We start from the raw sequence: 22,766 nt of genomic DNA, 5'->3' as shown, positions 1-22,766 counted from the left end.
TTGTACATTTTATTTTAATGTTATTCAGTAGGGATTTTTTAATATAAGCTCAAAACACTTTTGACACTGCAATAAATGAAATATACACGCACGTTATAGTTACATTTTTGAAAATGTTCATGTTCATGTTCTCCTCATTCAGTTTGAGTTAGGAAGAGTACAAAGGCCACCGTAGTTTGAAGTCCTCCGTCTGTTGCACTCTGCAGTCTTACCAGTAGATGTCACTAATTCCTTCCCACTGGACCTTTAAGCAGCCATATTTAGTTAAACTAGACTTTTGTAAATTAGCTAAATTGTGTCTTTCATACTCTTCCTGTTGGCAGAAAGCACGGAAAGCGCCACACACAAACACCTCCCCCCCTCGGAACTATCCCTTTAAACCAGAGAGGCACCTCATTTTGTGTATTCAACAGGTGGATACAGTAAAAAGAGCTGCAAACCACCTGAAAATATGGAATATTTGTAAAGGTACCAACGAGTCGCACAACACAACAACTGACATGGATTTCTATTATTTTATCCCCACGTTACGCCTCAGCATTACTGTTTTAATCGCCACCAACCTTGAAGCGAAGCATCCTCCCTCTCGGTGGAGCCTCATTGGTCGTGTCCAGGTCTCGTCGGTGTCTCATTGGTTTCACCTGCGGGTGGTGGCGCTGCTGGAGTAGGCTGCAGCCGTGTGTTTGAGGATATAATGATAACAAACTGCTGAACACCAGAAACTCTATTAAACTGCCCGGACGTTCCTTTAAAATTCACATTAAAATACCCATTTCCGTCCGCGTGCTGTCAGTTGTTTGTGCCGCCTTCACTGACCGTAGTGAGGTGAGTCAATGTTTAGATTTGAAGCGATGCAAACACATTAAAACAGTAACTTTAACAGTATCGTTGAACTCTGCTGTAACTCTGAGATAACTTCACTCGTTTTAATCCTTAATATTGAAGACATTGTTCTAATTTTTCGTCATATTTTTGTTTTCTGTCGCGCGAGTCCTCGGCGTATCACGCAGGGGTTTCTTCAATTTATACACCATGCTATAGATGTCTGTGTTTGTATTGTGTTCACACGTCATTCTGGAGATGCCATGTATTTCTTAATGCTTGAAACATGTTTGATTTTTAGGTGTTATTTTGGTCTAAATACTGACGAGCAATGGCATTTTGTCACATGCACCTCTAGATGGCGCACTATGCCCAGGCTAGTACAGTGTTGTGGTTAGGCCTGACTTGAATTTTGTGAGACAAGCCATATTTTGATTGATAATCAATTGTGATTCATCTTTTTTTTTTTTAATTTATAATTTATTAGATTTTAATCATTTGGTCGTATGACTGACAGCTATTTTGAGGGTTGATGAAAAAATAAGAGGGTGTTTACATTTCATAAAATAAATAAATAATTTAATGATTTTTTGAAAGTTTGACATTCATAGCTTTTTAATGATTAAGGTGAGTTGCACTTGAAATAAGTTTATATATAATGTAGTTTTGCCTTGAAAATGCAAAAGCAGCAGTTTGTAGCAGACTTTGCAAAATAGTGAGACTATGTTGTTTATACATTTCTGCATTTTCTGCTATTGTAGTTTTAATTTGTTCTATCAGAGGTGGCTGGCTATTTGATTTATGTTGCTTAATATTGTTGTATAAATAATATCTACACCTCCAGTTGCAATAATCACTTATCAGTTGTATCCACAGGCAGAAAAGTGCCTGACTGAAATGGATTACTTTCAGCACAGATATCAACTGGGAACTTCTCCTGTTAGTCCTTCATATTATTTCATATAATGTAGATTTGACTCAGAATACATTTAGCTCTATTATGTTGTACCTCCATCAAAGTTTGTTTTGCAAAAGTAATTTTACTCATGATTTATTTTACTATTTTTTGTTGAGCCAAATCTTTCACTACTCTTTTCAACCTTAGTTGTACTTTACTCCGCTAATGCACTCACCTTCTAATCTATTGGCCTCACCTTTCTCAGTCCCAGTCTCTGTGATCCCCACCTCCCTGTCGGCCATCTACCAAAAAGGCTTCAACATGCTCCGAGAGACTTGCAAGATGTGGAGCAACGGCTCAGAGGCCTACAGCAGTGACCCTGAGGAGGAGGAGGAGGAGGAGGAGGAGGACATGGTGTTTGGGGACAATGATCACAATGGCGTGGTGGAGGAGATGATGGACCTGAGCGACCTCCCCACATCGCTCTTTGCGTGCAGTGTCCATGAAACTGTGTTCGATGAGGAAGTGCACAGGGTAAGTGTGTGTGTGTGTTTGTTTGACTCATCCAGCTTATTGTGTCTCTGGACTCTAAGCCCAGTAGCATGTGCATGATGTCATTCACTGCTTTTGCTCCTGTCTGTCTATGTCCAGTCATTGTCTCATGCTGTATTAGTTTGGCACATGCACACACACACACGCTGCGTTGCATTCACCCAACATTAACCATAACAGGTTAATGCCCATCTCTAACCTAACCACGATTTAAATACATCTTCACTTTCACAGTTTACATAATGGGCACTTGTTTTTTGCCCATAAAGAAGACAAGTTCCCATAATGTGCCTGTGTAAACTAGATTAAGGTCCCCACAACATGAGGAATACCTGCAACACACACAGTCAACATGAATACAGAAAAGTGAATTACAGTATCAGAATCCTGAGCCAGACTCTGAAGCCTCACATTGATCATCACTACATTTAGTGTATTATTTGTGACCACAGATGGTCAGACAGACACCTGCATTTAGAGGGCGTCTCTCTGTCACAACTATATCAGATGTATCAGAACAGGAATACATGGATCACTGGAGCAAAGATAATACTTTTTAATTTTCTGCCCCCTAATAACATTATGCTGTCCTGCAATAACCCCCTCCGTCCCTCTAACTGACATGTTTCACATCTCTTTTGAAGTCTTCCATCCATCTCTCTACTATATGTCTCTAAAGGACCCACCTCATCCCTTACATATTCTCTCTCTGGCTCTCTCGCCAAGTGTTCTTTATTTATCCTCTCTGTGTATGTAAATGCAAAGCAGCGAGGCTAAATCTGGAGCATGCACAAAATCCCTTTAAACGAATCACTCCTGCTTTGTGAGCTCGCTGTTTGTAAGCCCACTGCTCCTAGTAGTGGAGTCTGCCCTGTTCCCTCGCTTTTCTCTTTTTTTGCCTCCTCACTTTATTATGATTCACATTTCAGCTTTTAAGTGGAAATGCCACCCACACACCCTTCAGCTGGAGCGTGTCAATAGATTGTTCTCCGTATGGTTCAATTAAATGGGCTCAGCTAAAAATAGCCCTTTCTGACATTTATTTAAACTTTTGAGAATTAGGACAGGGTGGGACGAGGTATGAAGTTGTTTGTGAAATGTTCTGAGGCAACTTTATGAGGTTGTTTTTTTTGGGGTTTGCAGCGGTGCTTGTTTTATGTGTCTTTTGCACATGTAAACTCAGTGTGTAACTTGGTCTAAGAGGCATTTCACTGCCTAAATTCAGAGTCTCCAGCCTCAGTGAAGTACAGGAACACAGCAACCTACATTTCAGTGTCTTTGGGCTCTTGGCTCTGTCCCAACACCGACATTACCTTCTGCTCCTGTTCTCGAAGGCCTGCATGCAGGAGGGCTGTTTAGAGGATGTTTTTGGAGGAGAGAGGGAGGAGCGTGTATGTGCCCCAATATAAATATATATATATATATATTAAAAGCTTTGCAGGCCTTGAAAGCCTTTTTCTTTCTTCTACATGCAGAAAGACCCAGTGGCACATTTAAATCTGCAGTATTTTGTTCTGCTCACTAGCTTTTTAGTAGAACGGAGTGAAGCCGTGAAAGTACTTAAGATAAGATAAGATAGTCCTTTATTAGTCCCACAGTGTTGTTACTTACTCTTTGACAGTCGGATTAATCATGTCATGTTAGCCAGAAAATACAGAAAAAGTAGTGTATTATACAGATATGATTAGACACTGTAGTGGGTGTTTCCCACAGTTAAAACACCACAATGGCACTGTGGGTATGAATCTTATGCGGGAGAAAGAAACGTAATGTACAATCCAGGTTATTGTTGTTGTATGTGGATTATTGTGCAAAAGCAAACAAACAAAAGAACAACATAATCCTCTCTGGGCCACATTGGGCCTCCCAGGTGCATTCTGGTCCCTTACCAGTCATCTGATATGAATAATGTGTGAAATGAAAATCTGATTGTCATGAAAACAAGAAAACAATCCACTCAAATGACTAATAACACCATCAAACCAATATCTAAATATCAAACAAACAAATAGCTCCAACACACCGGCCACAAATTGTGCATTCAGTTACAATTACTTTTCAGTGTGAAGCACAAAGCTGCGTGTCATGTATTAGCCTTAAGTGAATCTTTTTGTCCTTTTTTTGTTCTGATGAACCTTCAAAATAGAAGCTGGAGAAAGAGTGAATCAGTCCATGTTGACTGCTTCTTCATCACAGGCCTATTCAGAGGCTTGGAGATGCACAAAACTCATAGCTCATACAGAAACATGAATTGGTCCTGAGGACACCCAGGAAATTAGTGTAAACTGTACAGTCATTTACAGTCACTCTTCATTCAGAAAAGGTTAGTTTTTCTTTTTCTTTTTATAAAATTGATTTTTATCTCTACTGTATAGACTTATGTAAAAAAAAAAAAAAAGTGCACACACTGAAATAGAAAAGATTCTTAGGGAAGCTTGGATTCAACCTGTGAGGAGATGTCACCACACTCTAGCGGCAGCTTTCTTACTTCCAGTATTGTTTCTGATTCATCTATAATAAACAGTGCGTCAGGAAGCCTCTCCTGTTGCATTAGAAATGGAAAAGAAAATCTAGAATACATCCAACAGAATAACAAACAGCACACTGGATACATTATTTATGTGTTTCCATTTGTAAATCTGGTTTCTAGGTTCTAGTTGTTGCTCTTTAATATTTATCCATTTGTTTTTATTTATTAAGTATTAAGGTTAAGGATGCATGTAGTTGTTTATTTAGGAAAATAAAAAAAAGCAAGTTTAATAAATGTATTTTACAAATGTGTATAAAGATGTTTCTATAAAGATGAGAAAGTGACCTTTCACAAACACTGCATTGCGCGTAATCTTTACTGCTGCGTACTTTAAATGTTAAAATGCTGAGTCACTGATAAACTTGCTCTGAGTGGGTTTGACTGTGTGGCCTGAGTTACCAACAGGATTAACAACATTGCATATAGTGAATGTAGCTGCGGCCAGTGATTCCTCAAAGGTAGACATGATTCATTAGTTTCCACAGGACACCAGCACGTGCAAGAATTACTCACAAGTGGGTGTGTGTGTGTGTGTGTGTGTGTAACAAGGCAAAGTGTTTTTTGTGCTTGTCAAGCTAAAGGTCAGAGGAGCCATTATAAATTGTCCCTCATAGTACCCGGTGTATATCAGGCCTAATCAGCACAGAGAAACACTTTAACTGCTGTCAAAGCCGTCTTCTCTGCGGCGCAATCAAACAAACACCATCTACAGGTTCAAGACGACACCAAACTAAATGATTTTCATCCTAACGGGAAACAAACTCCCTTCTGTCCACGCACACCAGACATTTATTTTCATAAACAGAGCTCTAATAATCCCTCAGGACACCACCTTCACCAAATGACTGACAGATAAACATGAGTAATAACTACTATCACGTAAATATAAAGTGGAGCATTTAGCATTAAAGAAAACGGACACTGACACTTTTACTTAAGTTAAAAAGACACCTAGTGCCCCCCAGGTCATTTGAGTTTGAGGCCCCTGCTCAAAATTGTGCCACTTAGTTGAATAACAACACATTTGAACTTAGTGATGGAGGCAGCAGTGGATCAACAGACATAGATTTTATTTGGTGAGCCTTTTGTTAAGTGGCTTAAATTGTTTTGGGGGGGTTTTATCCATTATTTCCCTACTGGCAGCAAGTGCGTGCAAGTGCCCCCCTTTCTTAGGCTGGTTCCCGCTAGTGGCCTTTATGTTGATTGTCGTTTTAGTCAGTCTTCCTTCTTCTTATGAACGATAGGTGATGAGTTGATGATGCGGGAAGAAACCTCACTGACGCAGGACTCGTACCGAACAAAGGGATTTTATTTGGTTACAAGTCAGGCATCAGACCAAGCTTATTAGTGTCAATCACTAATACATTTAAGGATTAAACATTAGCTGTGTTAATGTGTTCTTCCAAATTCATATACTTCATGATGTTAATTGCTAAATATCAGTACCACATACAGCACATACAGTAGACTGTCTTGTGAATGTTTTTGTTCACTTCTGTTAGGTGACCATAACAACTGGCCTTAGGTGAAAATAACAACCTGAAACTGGGTCAGGGGGGTGATTGACCTGCTTTGTTTAACACAACATCTCCACACAGTTATCCAGCATACAGAGGTGAAATACCTGATTTTTTTCTCCACCAGTTAGTCTGTACCGAAGAGGCCTCTTGGATGAGAGGTGAAACATCTCCTGGAGGTACAGTGATACAGGGAAGACAGTGGGTTGCAGGCCTAAGTCATTTTTCAATGTTTGTTTTCTTATCACCTATGTCTCTACAATCGTCACCCGCTGCTGTTCGGTAAAGGAGTAGTCTGCTGTTTTTGGCTGCTACACTGCATGGGCCTCGTTAGTGATATGTTTGCATGTGTCTGGCTGCAGACTATTTTTGGGTGCGTATCTCGCGGGGGTGAACGTGAGAGAGCGGGCACTTGGCAGGCTGAAGGTCAGGCATGATGCAATGCAGAGTGAGAAAGTGCTGCTGGCCTCCTGCTCCCACTGCAGTCTGGATATCGTCACTCTACTACTCTGACCAGGGCAGGGTCATCTTCCCAACCTGCTTTGTTTGTTTTGCTTTTTATTAATCAAGCAGTAGGAAACCAAGAAATGCAGGAAGAGAAGCACAGTTTGGCTAAGTTGATTTGTTAAGTTATTTAGAGCTGCAACAAACGATTATTTTCATAATCAATTAATCGTTTAAACATAAAATATGAGGAAATCTTAAAAAACGTTGATCGGTGTTTGTCAAACCTGGAAATGATGATGATCTCAAATGTCTTATTTTGTCCACAAACCAAAATGATTCACTTTTAATGATTTATTTGTTATCCAGAGCAAAGAAATGAAGAAAATACTCACATTTAAGAAGCTTAAACAATCGGAAATCTTGTTTTAATCATGAAAAAAGCTTCGGACCGATTAACCGATTATCAAAATGATAATCTCCTCTCCTTATGCTCCTTATGCTCCAAAACCTGACCGATGGTTTTCCACTCCATTTCAAACGGGCACTCAAATGGGACCTCAATGAATACCATTGTAAACGGTAGACTTTCCTCCAACTGAAAAACATGATAATACTGTGTTTTTTGGACACATGCCGTGAACAAAATAGATAAAACATCACCTCAGCATCCCCGCTGCCTGCTGTCGTTTGATATCAACTGATAGAGATTCAGTATCATTCCTGCCGCCACTCCATATTATTGTTTTTTTCTGCTAACACGTGGCATGAAACACGGCCAAGTATAATCAGGTTTTCATATGTCAACGTAGGAAAATCACAAATGTCATTCCGCTGCCCTAGTTTCAGGATGTTGCTATTGTTTATGCTCGTTATTGGTCATTTGAAATGTTCACAGACATCAGCCTTGGTTTGAGCCTGGTGTAAACATGGGTCTCGAGTGATGCACAAATGCACAGCTCTGAGTTTGTTATTTCAAACCTGGCATTAGAATGGACCCCCACACGTCTCCTGTGACCCGACTTCCTCGCTCAATATGCAAATACACATGATGTGCATGATTTCTGTCCAGACTGATCACGTAATTGATGCGTCTGTCTGTTGGTTTGTATGTGTCTGGGTCACGGTTAAAAGGCCACAGAGGCTTAGTGAATTGGTACATTACATGGCGCTCTACCAGAAAGTTAGTTTACACATTTTACCCGGTAGTAACTGTGTGGTACTAACTTTGGTCTCGACAATCTTATATCTTCTGCAGCCCATGAATGTTTGGAGAAGATTAGGCACAAACACCCTTATTTAAATGGAAGTCTATGGGAAAATGAGCCTACTCTTAACTTGATTTATGTCAGTAAATATTTTTTAGAATGAATTATAAATCATTTCAGTTGCTAGTTTCATGCCTCCTTCAACAGAATGTGTACAGTTTTGTAAATCCATTCCCGATCCATTTTATTGGCTACATTTGCATGTTGCTATTTGATTTTATTCACCTGCATTTATTGTAAGCACCTCAAAATTCGTATTCTCATTTTTATTACAAGCAGTGCTCATGACATGAAGGACATTACACATTATGCAGCCAGGGTATAATCCCATTTAAGCCCAATAAAATATCACTTATATGAGTTAATGTGATTTTATTACCTTGCTGATTTTCATGAAATGACCTCATGCAGCTAATCTAATGGAGTTACATAATTCTATGATGTCATGCTACTGACAAATTAATATTCTCATCATGATGAAATTGTTTTCTTATTTCAACGTACAAGTTTAAAGGAAAGAGTGTTACTCGTTCTCTGTCGAGCTCCTGTGACGTTATTTAAATCAAGATTATTTCCTGGTTCAGTCTAAAGTAAGTAGTATCCAGTGGGTGCTTTCAAGAGTATGATCTATTATTAAACTGATGCCAAGTGTACAGACTCGTGTGGATTGACGTCTTAACTGCAATGATGCAGTCCATGAAATAGACCGTGTTTGTGTGGATAATCGCTTTGAGGCAGGGATGTGTTAAATTAAGACGCTGAAATGAGTCCACAGGATCGTTAAGCTGATTGGTCTATTTTTGATTCCCTCCTTTCTTCAGCCATGTTATTCTTGGACTTGGAAATGCCTGGACTGTGGACTTTGCGTCTTGTTTTTTTTCTGTTGTTGTGTTAATTTCTCTCAGGAGTCATCAAGTGACTCTCTGTCTTCATCCCACTTTTCTCTGTTGCATATTAATGAGGGTATATTCATGGCATATGCAGTATATACTCAACTTAATGGTACCTGCCTGGGATTTGTGCACCAGAGGAACAGTGGAGAAATGTCTGTTTTTTTTCTTTTCCTTTAGTTTGTTTATAGGACAAAGTTTGCCGCGTCATTGCACCACCTTCGGCAGCTGTGCCACAGGGATCTAATGAGTGCTGGTCCTGTCATCAAACCAGTGTATAGCATATTTTCCCCTTGATTTCCCCCTGCTGAAAATAGCACCCACTTCACTGTGTTGTCTTTGAAGCTCAGAGAACGCCCCGGGTTTCTCTGCTGTTTCTTTGTCATTTCTAGTTTTTGAGCAGCATTAGGGATGAATGTGGATCAGAGAGTCCACCTCGCCCATCCAAAGATTTGACCTGATTTCAAAGTGAAGCATCAGCGGGCACCATTTGCACGTGTCGCTCTGCTCTTCCTCCTCCTCGTCCTCTGTCTCCAACCCCGCTCACACAGCTGTATATGGCAGCTCATCCTAAGCTGCTGGACTTGGTTAAAATACTGAACAGCTGCTGGTGGCCCAGCAGATGTGGGCTGTGAACCAAAAATATAACGCTGCTGCTGTGTGGACGGCGTCTGTGAAAGCTGTACATAAAGCAGCGTGTCTAATCGTATTTATTTACTTATTTGCACATTACGCCATTAATGGGTTTTCTAAAGCACAGATTTCCCATCATGCCCGACAAAATATCACTAAATAAATAACAAACAGCCACTGGACTTTTCATTTCAGTTAGTTATAGAGCTGCAACTCAAGATTATTTTCATAATCGATTAATCTGTTGATTATTTTCTCGATTAATCGTTTGGTCTATAAAATATCAGAAAACCTTAAAAAATGTTGTTGATGTTCTCAAATGTCTTGTTTTGTCCACAAACCAAAATGGTTAACTTTTAATGATTTCTTTGTTATCCAGAGTAAAGAAATTAGGAAAATACTCACATTTGCTGTTGTGAAGCCTCGGTTCATGATTTGACCAGCCCCACATCAGTGTTTGAAACTGGAAGTTCACAGATGGTCACCTGCAACCAGGCACCTATTGGATGCTGACAATCACTCATATGTGCCTCTGCTTTACTATTTTACGAGTCTATTTTCCTCTCAATGGGAACATAATTTACAGAACTAGAATTAGGATAATTTTCCCATTTACTTCCATTCAAACTGTTCCTTTCGCCCCCTGGTGGCTAACTGCTACTTCTGTCCTATTTTCTGGGGCTTCAAGACTACATCCATTTTAATATAGTGCCTGGAATTATGCCCTGACATGCCGTGTTCTTTATTAAATCAGAGAACGTCCCCTATACTGATATACTGCAATCGTTTTGGCAGATTTGTCTCTGTTCATGTTGCAAAGTAATAGTCAAAGCATCAGAGTTATAGTTTGTGGCATAGAGGCTAATTCTGTTAGGGAATGGAGTTACAGTCCTCAGGGAGTCGTCTGTCTATTAATTTAAGCTGGATTGCTAGAAGTCATGTAAAACTAAAACGCTGATGACATTTTCTCAGCGCAGCAGCGTTTGCTCTCCCTCCCTCACATTTTCATGTGAACTCGTCGACTGGGCTCAGAACAGACAAAATCACGGGGGCTTCTTGTGCTGATGGTGTCCGCTCATGATCAGCTCTTCATGCTCAGGTATTCACGCTGTCCTATGCGCCTGACAGGATCCCTCGTCCCATGTGTCCCATCCCTCTTTTCCCTACTCCCTCTACATGTTTCTCTGTTCCCCTCGCTGCTCTTTCTCACCTCTGTAGGTCTGTCCCTCTGCCCTCTAGACACTCTTTTTTTATCCATCCATCCACCCCTCTGTCTCTGCCTGGTTCTCTGTGCATGTACTTGGCTGCATGCTTTATAAATAGCTTGGCCCAGATTACAGCAGCTGCATTGGCACTGGCATGATTTGTTGGTTTGCCTGGGCCAAGTAAGGTAGGCTGGTATAGTGTGTGTTTAATATCTTTTGTGAGTACAAAAGAAAACGTACAAGCCTATCTTTGTGGGGACGTCGCGCATGGTCCCCACAACTTTTGGGGAGTCGGGGTGTCAGCCGGTTGGAGGGTCACCAGTGTGTGTTGGGTCTGTGTGCTGTGTGTGGAAGCATACCAGGGCCTTTAGGGTTAGGAGAAGGGATTAAGAAATGCGTTGTGTCTTATGATGTGTCCTCACTAAGGTATAAAAACATGCGAGAGTGTGTGTTCCTTATCCACATCGACTGCGGAGCTCTTGAGCTTTAATACAGTCATTACTTTCATTCGTCTGTTAAGGAATTTCATTCATTGTTGATTTTCAAATCGTTTGGTTGCGCGTGTGCATGCACCGACGGTGAGCATGCGCAAACGAGCCCAGTGAGATGATCTACTGCCCTGATTTCCTCGCCCCACTCTCCTGCAGAGCTCCCCTTCAGAATACAAATTCTGCTCGTCAGTGAGTCTGAGACACGGAGCTCGTCTGGTGCCTCCTCCTCCTCTTCCTCAGTACATCATGCACCTCGAACGCTGCAATAGCGACGTTTCTACCAAAGCTGTGTGGCATTATTTGTGAAGGCAGTTTGACATGAAGATACATGGGTTGAACAGAAAAGGTGTTCTAAATCATCTCTCATTATCACAGTTAGAAACCCCAGTTTTCCAGTCTTACATTTTGAACAGTCATAATCATGAGCAGTTGCTCTTCTTCAGTATCTCATTTCAAAGGGATAAAAAAAAAAGAAGTGTTTTTGAGCTGCACAGAGTCTTGTGCAAGGCATGTGGACTGTGATCTTAGAGATGGAATTGTGAATGGGAAGAGAATATTGAATGAGGAAGAGGAGAGCTGCAGAATGAAGCCGGAGAGGAGGAAAAGTGCTTCATCATCCACAGCAAACCGCCGACTGCGACAGGAGATAAAATGTGTCTCATCGACACCGTTTATCCTTAACTTAGCAATTCCAATCATTTGTACTTGTTATTTATGAATCAATGTTTAGCTTCTTTTTTTTATAACCTTTAGCTTAAATTATAGTGCATAAATTCCCAATGTGTCGGTCACAGTCAAACAATTGTCATATTAGTTTTCACAATGTTGATTGAGCCTCAGCTCCACATGACTATCTCTTTATTTCTTAGTATAGTAGTGTTAAGATCTCGTGTCACCTGCACACAGGAAATGATTTTTACATAAAAAGACAGATGGAGGCAACCTCGTGTTAGTCAATCACCATTATTTGCGTCTAAATTGAAACACAATTATTTCAAACGATCAGTCATTGACTTGAACAAATTATTGCACAAAAAAAGTGGCTTTAAACATGAAATTTTTAAAGAACTTTTTGAATTTACCTTAAAATACCTGTACATTATTATATACATCTTTACTCAAGCTCTCTGTTTAACCCAGGGATTCCACTAAATGCCTGGGACCAAAAAATCAAACACCATTACATCATTCAAAGTGTTATTTTCAGAATAAAAGCCCCCATTTTGAAATGTTTTTAATGGTTTTGTTTCTGTAATCATTTAGGGCCATCATCATAATTGAAACACAGGTTTGGATTAAATGCACAGAGTCTCCCACAAAAGTTCCAGAACTGAATTCTTGTGCATATTCATTGCACACTGTCACTCAGTCAGGCCTGATAGTATTGCTTGACAGGGCCTGTTTTCAGATGAAGGACACAGCATATAATGCTTCTTACCACCAACATGACCACAGATGAGTGGTGCTTTTGGTTTTTGAGTAATAACAAAAGAGGACAGTCTCTGCTGTGCCCTCAAAGTGTGGTTTCAGTATAAACTGCATCCTTATTTCAGAATTCTTCATGCATCTGCAAAGTATTTGCTGAAATTGAACAGGACCATGTGAGTTTCTATCATCTAGCTGTTGGCTCAAGGCTTTTTGAACAGGAGCAACTCAAAGGAGACAAAGCATAAATAAATGATCACAACCTTTTGGCAAGCAAAGACTACATTAGATCTCAGAAAACAGAGTGGATTTATAAGAAAAGTCAACACAGGCACGCCAGTTTATCGCCTCTGAGCTTTTGATTAATGAGCTGTATGGGGGATTTTTGAAATAATATCTGAAGCTGTCAAGTAACAGCTTCTGTAGTGCCGGCTCTTACTGTCGTGACTTGAAAGAATAAAAAAAAAAATCGCAGCAGATGAAGCAGCTGACGATGCTGTTCGGGCCGAGGCCACCGTGCTTCAGCGTCTGATTTGTGACATTTCTGGCATTCAGTGACAGATTGTTCCAGACTGGATAAGTGACTGATGCCGTCTATAGCTGGAGGAATGTCACAGTCATCCTTGCATATCTTCCTCAATCGCTCCATCTGCAAAGCATAGACAATGCCTTACAAGTGGACATAAATAGCCCTCACCGCCTCAAGCCTTAATATTAATGGCTTATAGGGGACTTAGCTGTCTCGGCTGGCCTGGCAATTACTATTATGAAATGGAGGGGCGAGAGAGGGAGAGGGTGAGCGAGATGATGGGGGGGAGACATTTTTTGTTTGAAAATTATGCAATGACTTCATGTTTGTGAGTGATGAGGTTTTTTTGTTTTTAAATTATTAACTTGCACAGTGGTAGCAGTGGTTAATGTGTCCTTATCAGCTACAGAGTAATAATGAACCGTGATACACTTCAATCCATTACAACTTAAATGAGCTTATTTTACAGTTTTCTTAGCCGACTCTTATCAACAAAATCAACAAGGCAGCCGCATCTGTTAACAGCCGTCCCCGTATAACCATGTTGTTTGTCTCGGTCTAATGCCTATGAAGCCACAGTCTGTTTCATCTGAAGGCAGCATTGACTCCACAGTAGGTAGATGAAAAACAGGGTTATGCTATATGATGTCATGACAGGAAAAAGAAGTGCAGTTTCGCATGTTTGACACGCAGTTTCAATTCATAACAAAGCACAAAAAAACATGTTCAAGATTTTGTACAGTCTGGTAGCACTTATTCGCTGTATTGCTGCGTGTTCTTCCGCTGCTTCTTTTGTGGCCCTCCGACGCCTTACGGGATTTTTAAAGCCATTTAAGGCACATCCACAGTCATTTGGTCAGAGAGAAAAGTCACGTGTACATTAGATTTCCATGTTGCATTTGTGCTCGGCCGCCTAACTCTTAAACCTGCGGTAACCTAGAATTAAGCAGCACTAAAACTAAACATTAGAAAATTAGGTCTGAAAAATGAACACATTAGATAGCAGAGATTGAATTATTGAATTATACCACAACTACACAACAGAGAGGTCCTTTTATGCCATAAAAATGTTGCATTAGGGAACCATGTGTGTAACATTAAGGAGAGATTGTTGGCAGAAAATTGAATATACTACCCATAGGGATGCACAATATTATCGGCACCATAATAGTATATAAACAATATGATTAATGACTACAACATTAGGCTAAATAGGCATCCCTAACTATGATAAGAAGATCACTACGTGTGTAATCACTTTAAAGTAAAAAAACAACAACTTTTTCCATAGTGTTAGAGAAAGACTTGTACATGTGTTGTCGGTAAAGGGCCTTGCTTTGCAGAGGCTGCCATCTCACGCACCAGTGTTTCTACTACAACAGCACACAAATCAGCTGGAGCCTGTTTTTTGAGTTTGAAGCAGAAGCTTATTATTGAACATCCTTTCCAGCGTGTGAAGTCCACCGTATCACGTTGGAAAGGAAGGCGTGCGTTGATGTAGATGTCCCACATTTGTCAGTATATGTGCTCTCACCATTAGATAACTCATAATCATCTGTCTCCACACTTTAAATCATCTCGGTATGACAATATAGCCCTATAGGATGATGATGTTATGTCTCTATCCCCTTGCTGTGGTGTCTATGGGCTCTGTTGGAAGACATTTTTATAGAGCTGATATTGAGATGACTTATAGTTGCCTAATGCACACAGAGATTGTCAGATTAAATTAATTTCGGTTTGGTTTGTGACACATTTATTCACCACGCACACACACACACACGGACAAAATAACGCAATAAGAAGCGGTGTAGACCGGACCGTGAATTCTGCAGTGCCCACCCCCTGCATATGGTTCGTCAGCCAGTGTAGTGGCGTAAAACACGACAAACGTGGGGATGGTGATGACGTCAATGTGGAGCCGGTGGAGGGCAGGAGTGAGAGAGAGAGAGAGAGAGAGAGAGAGAGACTTGGTGCAGCAGCATCACTGTGAGCAGCGCGTCAGTGCAGTGCAGAGTCCGGCAGCAGCTCTCCCTCCTCCCGCAGCCAAACGCAAAACAGTCCGCTTGGACTTAACCCCACAACTTTGTCGAGGAACCACTGACCCGACTCGTGTCTCTGCGGCCAGACAAACAGAGCAAAACAAAGACTTTTATTCTTATTTTATTTTTATTTTTTTTTCTCCCTGCAACCACTTAAGGGAATGCCATCGATAAATATGAAGCTGGAGATGGTGACCATCATCGCCTGCGAAGTGGACACTGAAGTGTTTACGTCAGACAAAATGCAGGTAACGGCGTTTTCACCTGACACGCACGCTGCGCCTGCGGCTCATCATCCTCCTCCTCATCATTATCTCGTTCACCCTTGTTGCGTGGTTGTTCAGCAGTTTGACTCTCTCTCTGTGGAAGTGCATGCATGTCATGACGTTGAATGCACCGCTCTCTCTCTCTCTCTCTCTCTGGCGTGGATTTTTATCAATGGGAGCCGCAGCCTCACCAAAATGCGCGCATCACTCCCGCGCCGCGTGCGCACGGACAGGGGATTGACGCTGTGTATATATTAACTGCATGCGTGAGACGAGGCAGACGCAATGCTGAAACGCGCATATAATGCGCCAATTGTTGTGTCATTATATAAGTTTTCATATCGCGAGGTCTTGGAGATGACGCGCAGGTTGAGCGCGGAGGGTGTGATGAATTGTCCATGCCAGGCACATGCTGGGGAAGAGTAAGTGAGCTGTAGAGGTTTTTATTTTAGTCGCAGTGGTGATCCGAGCTTCTCTGTTCCTCTGCTCTCACCTCATCCCAACAGTAACACTGCAGGTGCTCCACCACTGCAACAGCCACAGCCAAAACATTAACAAAACAATTCTGATTTCACTAAAAATGTCCAGTTAATGTAACACAATGTAGGGTTTACTTCTCGTAATGTGAATTTGTAATACAAAGCTCTGAAGCAAACCAGGTACAGTAAGTAGCCTTGGTTCTCAAACTGTGGTACATGTACCGTCAGTGGTACGCGAGCTTCCTCTGGTGGTACTTGGAGGAAAATCATGAATACAGTTCTACTGTATAAACCAGGGTATGTAATCGGAGTGGAGCTGAGGAAGTTTGACCGGAGAGTCAAAAATGAAACAAATAACAACAAATTGATTACTAATTAGTCACCTTATCTCTCGCTCCATCTTAATCTACTGTCACTCTACCGGTGTGTGAAGTTTATGTGAGGATGAGCGAGTGAATGTCCTTATTGGGAATAAAATCTGCGTCCTGTGAAAGTCCATAGCTGATGTCGTTCAGTCTATTTACACCTCTGTATTTTAACGTTGGTGATAAAGGTGTTATATTATCTCATGTATTATCTACTTTATGGTATTGGTAGTGGGTCAAAATATCAATTCTGTGATATATCATCGTCCCTTCCTCGTGCAATACGATACGGCATGGCAATATATTTTTATTTATTAGGATCGTTCATGATATTATTGTTATCGTGTATCGTATTGTGAATAATTCCACCGGTGTAACTTTGTCGCTTTGTTTGCTCCCTCGTGAGCGAGGGTGCAGACGTGTACTCTAAAGTCAAATAGTTGTAGTTCTTTTTGTGGCACGGACTCAAAACCTGAAGTTTCATAATGTCGATGCAGACCTTCAGGCTTTGACGGTTTGTTAGTCGATGTGCATTGTCTCGTCACAATGACAACAAAGTTTCTGATTCTGATTTTAATGTTAAAATACTTTACTGTAGATTAGAGGTTTTCAATTTTGTATCAGCCAAGAATAATTTTATGACAATTTGTTCAATTATAGAGCAGTCTACTTCGTAAATAAGAAATATAGGCCTATATACACTTCATTAGGTATTATTTGTACCCACTATTGTAGCCCGATGTGTGGTTTGATGTGTGTTCATCAATGGCGTTCTTTGTTCTTTGGTTGTAATGCGTGGTTATTAGAGTTACTGTCGCCTTTCCATCATTTTGAAATAGACTGGCATCGACATTTTTACCCAGAAAACTGCCATCCACTATTATATTTTCTCTTTTTTGAGTCCATTCTCAGCTGTTTCTGGAAAAACAACATATTCTGAACCTCAGCATGTTGTCTTGACCATGTCTACATGCCTTAACAATACATGTCATGTGGCTGACTGCTGTGTATATCATGGTAATTTTAAGGAATGAATCTAGAAACTATTTATGGAAGCCCTAACATGCTGCCCTGGAACCCCGGGTGTCCTCGGATCCCCATTTAATAACAACATGTGTAAGTAATCCAGCTGTTATCATCTGAAGGCGTGTTATTGATGCCATGTTGAATTAAAAAAAAGGATTAGGGTTATTGTGGGTTCTTTAAAATTCATTACAAATGGACTTGAGTGCATATACATTACTTTTTAGTTTAACAATAGTATAATGACGTTACAGTTTAGACTGTAAGTTTAAAAGACATAGAAGAAAAAGATCAATATCATCTTCTATTACTTTAGTGAAACACATTCAGTGTGGATGTAGTTTTAAAATACAAATACTTATAAATAAACTCAGCTCCTACAGTGTCAAGTATTTAGTGTGACCCACCCTGACACCTGGGCAATGGCACGACCCTGGCTCCCTGAAACCTAGAGTGGAACCTTAATTAATGGTTTTAGAGGTGTCAAACAAACACTCCCCAGGTCATCTGAGTCTGACAGCCCTGTGCTAGAGCATTACAAGAGATTTTTTAATTGTAAACTCTTAACGGAAACATTCCGTACAGTAATATTTATCTGATGTGTCACACATTGCAGGTATTTGATGTGCCGCCTGTCAGTCTCAATGCACGGAAACAGTCACTCTTGTATCTGTTCCAAAGTGAGCCTTCGGGACCCCACCTTTGGCACTGCGGCGTGCCAGTTTTAGGGCTTAAAAGGGCACACAGATGGTCTGCCAACGCAGCGCTCGGCCAATAAACCCTTTGGAAATTCCACGTCAAAGTATATCCCCTCACCTGTTCGTCTGCTTTGACTGGTCACCGAAGAGAAGAAGGAAAGCATGTGATTGTGCAGCTCAGGCTTGAGCACTTATTGGGATCATATGAACACTAAGTTGATCACAAGCACACAGCAAAGATGGTGGCGCTACTCTTTGCACTCATCAGTGTGAATGTGCTTTGCTGTGATGAAAACTGAATTCAGCTATTTCTTATTCCCTACAGAAACTTGCTCAGCCTTATCTGATCACTTTTTACAGGGATATAGGGTTTTACACTGTAAGGAGTGATTGTGTGTTTATATGTAGTTTAATGTCACTGAATGAATGAGTTCTGCACTTGCGATATAATACACAAACAATGCATGTCAGCCACTGAAACACACTGCTGCTGCTGCGTTTGCACTCAATGTTCATGACCATTTTTATTCATTTCAGATCAGCCAAAGTGAAAGATGCTGTAATTATAGGATATCGGTCCAAGGTAACGAGAGTTGAAGGAAAATAAGTGAAGGTCGATGTGTTGATTGTACAGCTTTTCTGCTGACGTCCTGTCCTGGCTATGATTTATATTGCATGTGTCTCTTAATTTACCACAGGAAACTTTAATGCTGCATCAGGCATCGTTTATTACGCTGTGAAAATCCTTGGCCTCTGATTGAGCTTTCCTCCCGGCCTGTCTGTTTTTATTATCTTTCAACAGGATCTGAGCCTGTCTGAGGCCTCTGTTTTTATTAATATCTCCAGATCTGAACACGAGGAACAATAACCTGACTCCTGTGTCTTTTTTTTCCACAAAGCACCGTCTGTGGGTGAACGAATATGTGGGTTGCTGCTTTTTATGGACTCTTTACAGAGAGATTAGGTAATGCCAATGCTGTTTGCTTGAGTGGCAAGAAGTAAAAAAAAAAAAACAAGCTGTATTTGTTTTATAAGAGGAGATGCTTTGTGAATGGCTGTGGTGTTCTGGAGCCATTGTTTTGACACGGTTGAAGTGGTTTGCCCACGCTTTGGCTCAGTCCCTGCTGGTTACAGCATTAGGCTGCAAACAGGGCAGATTGTTGTCATCATAACGGCAGAGCTGGTGGTACAGTAGAGTCTTGTTCCAAGGTGATCTGTGTCCACTTTGGAGAAAACAAAAGGGCTGTTGTGGTCATGAGGTTTGGCTCGGCAGAAGCTGTGGCTTTTTGATGCTGTAGTACGCAAGTGTTTGTCCCAGCGCTGCCATAACCTGGGAAATCTACTAGCATCAGCAGGAGGATGCACGGTGAAGGTCATTGCACAGTGACAGGTGAATGTATTACTGAGCACAGTAAATGTGACGCAACCCTTTACAGTTAATCTCACACCCTTGGTTTGGTGCTGGCGTTTACATCTAATTAATTATTCACTTGCCAGTTTAATGGTTTCACATGGTTTTATTTGCACCTTTATATTCAGTATGCGTAAATTACTTATTGTCCTGTCACCCTACTCTTATTCACTTACTAAACCCTCTCTCACACTAAAATTAGTATGTATATTGCGTATATGCAGGAGTAATCAGACTACTAATCGTATCATGCCGGTATGTTAGTCCAACTATCTAGCTCGATTTTAGCCGGGCTAACACATTTAAATAACTTAATTATTGTTTTAGTGTGACTAAAATCAGACTTTTATCATGCATGTAAACTCACTGAGTGATAATGTTTTACGGTGGTTACTATTTTGCATATTTGCTGACATGTACTGACACTGACATGTATATTTTATGTTCCCTCTGATGCCGATGAGAGCCTCAGCCGATAAAAACCCACGTGTGAATGCAGATTAAACGCGTTAAAACCTTGGATTAAACAGGTTTGTTTGACCTGTGGGAACGGGGTTAAAGTCTATTTTAATTACAGGACATTTAATATGTCCAAAAACCAGCTTGTGACACATCATTCTTGAGAATCCTGCCATGAATTACACGACACAAGCTGCATCGCAATCCACAAAGGGCGGTTGTGTTCGACTAAAGCGTGCCACTCCGACACACGAGAATATAGTAACGCTGACACAGTCACACACTCAACAGTGAGTCAGCGGACTCACAGGCCCACGTACACCTCTGTTAGCAAACACACACACACACACACACACACACACACACACACACACACACACACACACACACACACACCACTCCTTGCTTCAGGATGCCTGGACAAGTTTCCGTCCACCTGAGTCACTTTTCCTCTCTGCCTGTTTATCTGTTGCTGCATGTATCATATGTCTGTTCTCAACGCTTTATCTTAATAGAAATGATGTTTGTTTTGAGGACGTTGAAGTTATTTGATGACTAATCAGCACAAAACTGCTGACATGTATGTTTTTTAACCTTATATAATTGTTGCATGTCAAAAAATAAGAATAACAATAATAATAATGGAGTTGTCAACTAATGTGCATGTTATCTTCTTCATTTCTCATTTGGACCATCACGGTTGTTTAGTTTTGAAATTGCTGTCAAAAATTCAGAAGGATTTATTTCATCATCATAAGACAAAAACTTGCAGAAAGTCCTGATAACTGTGGGTGGAACACGGTTTTATGTAAGTCAGCTTGAAAAATGACTCACACTAGTTAACTGTAAAAATATTTGGATATAATCTCTTTTGAGAAAAAGGACTGATTTAATCATTTCAGTATCAGCTTAACTACAATCCAAGTCAGTCTCCTGATGGATGTCTTTGTATTCTATATTATCAATCAGCACTCATTTAGTTAGGCTGTCTCTGTATTGATTTATTGTTTACAGAAAGGGCATGGCTCCATGCTCATCAAACTCATGTTGAAAAATTAGATTTCAACATGAGCATGATCCCTGGCTCACATGTTAAAAAAAACCATCATGCATTTATGAGCAGTTTTTGGGTTGCAGGCAGGAGGCAGAGGAGCAGCGGGAGGACAGACAGGATGGAGGTAGACGGTGATGGTGTCATGTTATGTGCTGGTCAGAAACCAGATCTGCGTCTTGGCAAGGTTGAGCACCCCTGGGCTGGAGCAGTGGGCTCAGGTGTGCCTGTTCCCCTGGTATGGGCACCAGGCAGGTGTAGATGGGCAGCTCACATTGGCCTGAAACCCTAGAGAAGTGCTGTGGCTCAGGTGTCAGGTAAAGGTTAGCACTGTGTCCGTCCGGGTGACGTAGAACAAAGGACGGTCTCCCAGGCGGAGTGTCCCGTTACCATGTGGTCAAAATGACACAACTATGAAGTGATAAGATTAGAAGCGAAGAAAAGGGCCTTGCAGTGGAACGTAGAGGCCCTCAAACTACTGTGGAAGCCAATGAAAAAGACATACAATGATCGTCTTTGTCACTGAAATCGCTGGTTGAACATAGTTTTGCTGTCAGAATTTCCAATAGGATTTCCAGTCACACACAAATGACTCTGGAAAGACAAGGTAGTCATGGGGCTTGAAATAGCAATGTCAAATCCATTATGTTTAGACAGACACTGTGTCCACAGCTCACCGCCAACTCAAGGCGGTCTTTATTAATGTTCTGCAGTGTTTATCTACAATCATGCTGAAATGATTAGCCAATCAGCGTAGCCACAAACAGTTAACTGACTGGAGTATGATCATTTTATCATCTGTTTATTTTGTCCGTTTCATTATTTTTTCAGTCATGCAATTATGTGACTCTGTAACGTATTGTATGTACTGGAGTTAGTAGTGTAGACTCATTTGATATAGTATATCAATGTGTGATCGTGGTCTTTGGTTGTTTTGTTTGGAATATGTAGTGTGTTTGAAAATAGGCAACAATGAAGCAGAGTAGAAATGAGTAAATGTACCTGCTACAGTCCATGTACACTATGTTTCAATATTGAATGTAGACATGCATTACTTTTTATTCCTGTAATGCTTGATCGTCACTGCATCACCACTAAGGTGAACTGTAATTACAGAGAGAGAATCCATAGCTGTGTTTCCATGGAGTGGAACATTTTGGTTCAGCACGGTATGGTACTTGTTTTCTGCGTTTTCCATTAGGAATAGCACTAAAATAACCAGCCCCAACCGGTCCATACTTTGGTACCCTTCCAATGTGGTACCAGATTAAAATATTGCGGGATAGTTAGAGCGGCCAAATAAAGGATTGTGGTTTCAGTCGAAAGCACAAGCCTGACTCAGAACTTTACAATTCCAAACTGTACCTGACTCTACCAAACTAAACCATACCCTGATGGAAACACAGCACGTGTCTGTGGTGACATGACCATCTCTTCCCTACCTTTTTGTAATGTGCAACTATTTGGATTACTGTGTGTGTGTGTGTGTCTTTGTGCCGAAGTGATGCTGCTGACGAGGAAAAGCTCCTGCCTCAATAATAACCATAATGACCACATTGGCGGTAATAGGATTAATGTTTCCTCAAATGCTGTAAACTGATTTCAGTCTCGCTGCCAGCCTGTCCTGGAAGGAACAGCAGTGCAGCGCTGCACACGTCAGCCCTCGTCAATATTCCCCCTCCCCACTCCAGGTATTGATCCCACTATAATAACACTTGCCCCATTCACATTTCTCCCCGGTGCTTTTGCCGCCCTCACAATGCCAACG

At 41.0% G+C, this 22,766-nt stretch overlaps 1 protein-coding gene across 3 annotated transcripts in view; it reads left to right on the top strand.

The window, feature by feature from the left end:
- The first annotated feature begins 276 nt into the window (after nucleotides 1–276).
- Nucleotides 277–22,766, top strand: part of rcan3 (regulator of calcineurin 3) — a 36,655-nt gene continuing 14,165 nt past the window's right edge. Inside the window, exons 1-2 of one of the 3 annotated variants that reach the window (XM_044047024.1) lie at nucleotides 277–825; nucleotides 1,986–2,254. In XM_044047024.1, the coding sequence (XP_043902959.1) occupies nucleotides 2,042–2,254 (213 nt within the window). In that variant the 5' untranslated portion in view covers nucleotides 277–825; nucleotides 1,986–2,041. Of the gene's footprint in view, nucleotides 826–1,694; nucleotides 1,762–1,985; nucleotides 2,255–15,181; nucleotides 15,495–22,766 lie in introns of those variants that run through there. The other 2 variants (XM_044047026.1, XM_044047027.1) reach the window with 2 other exon arrangements.

This window comes from Solea senegalensis, linkage group LG16, assembly GCF_019176455.1.
Source record: "Solea senegalensis isolate Sse05_10M linkage group LG16, IFAPA_SoseM_1, whole genome shotgun sequence".
Lineage (NCBI taxonomy): Eukaryota > Metazoa > Chordata > Actinopteri > Pleuronectiformes > Soleidae > Solea > Solea senegalensis.
Note: the sequence above shows the minus strand (reverse complement) of the source record. Positions and strands in the feature narration are given on the sequence as shown.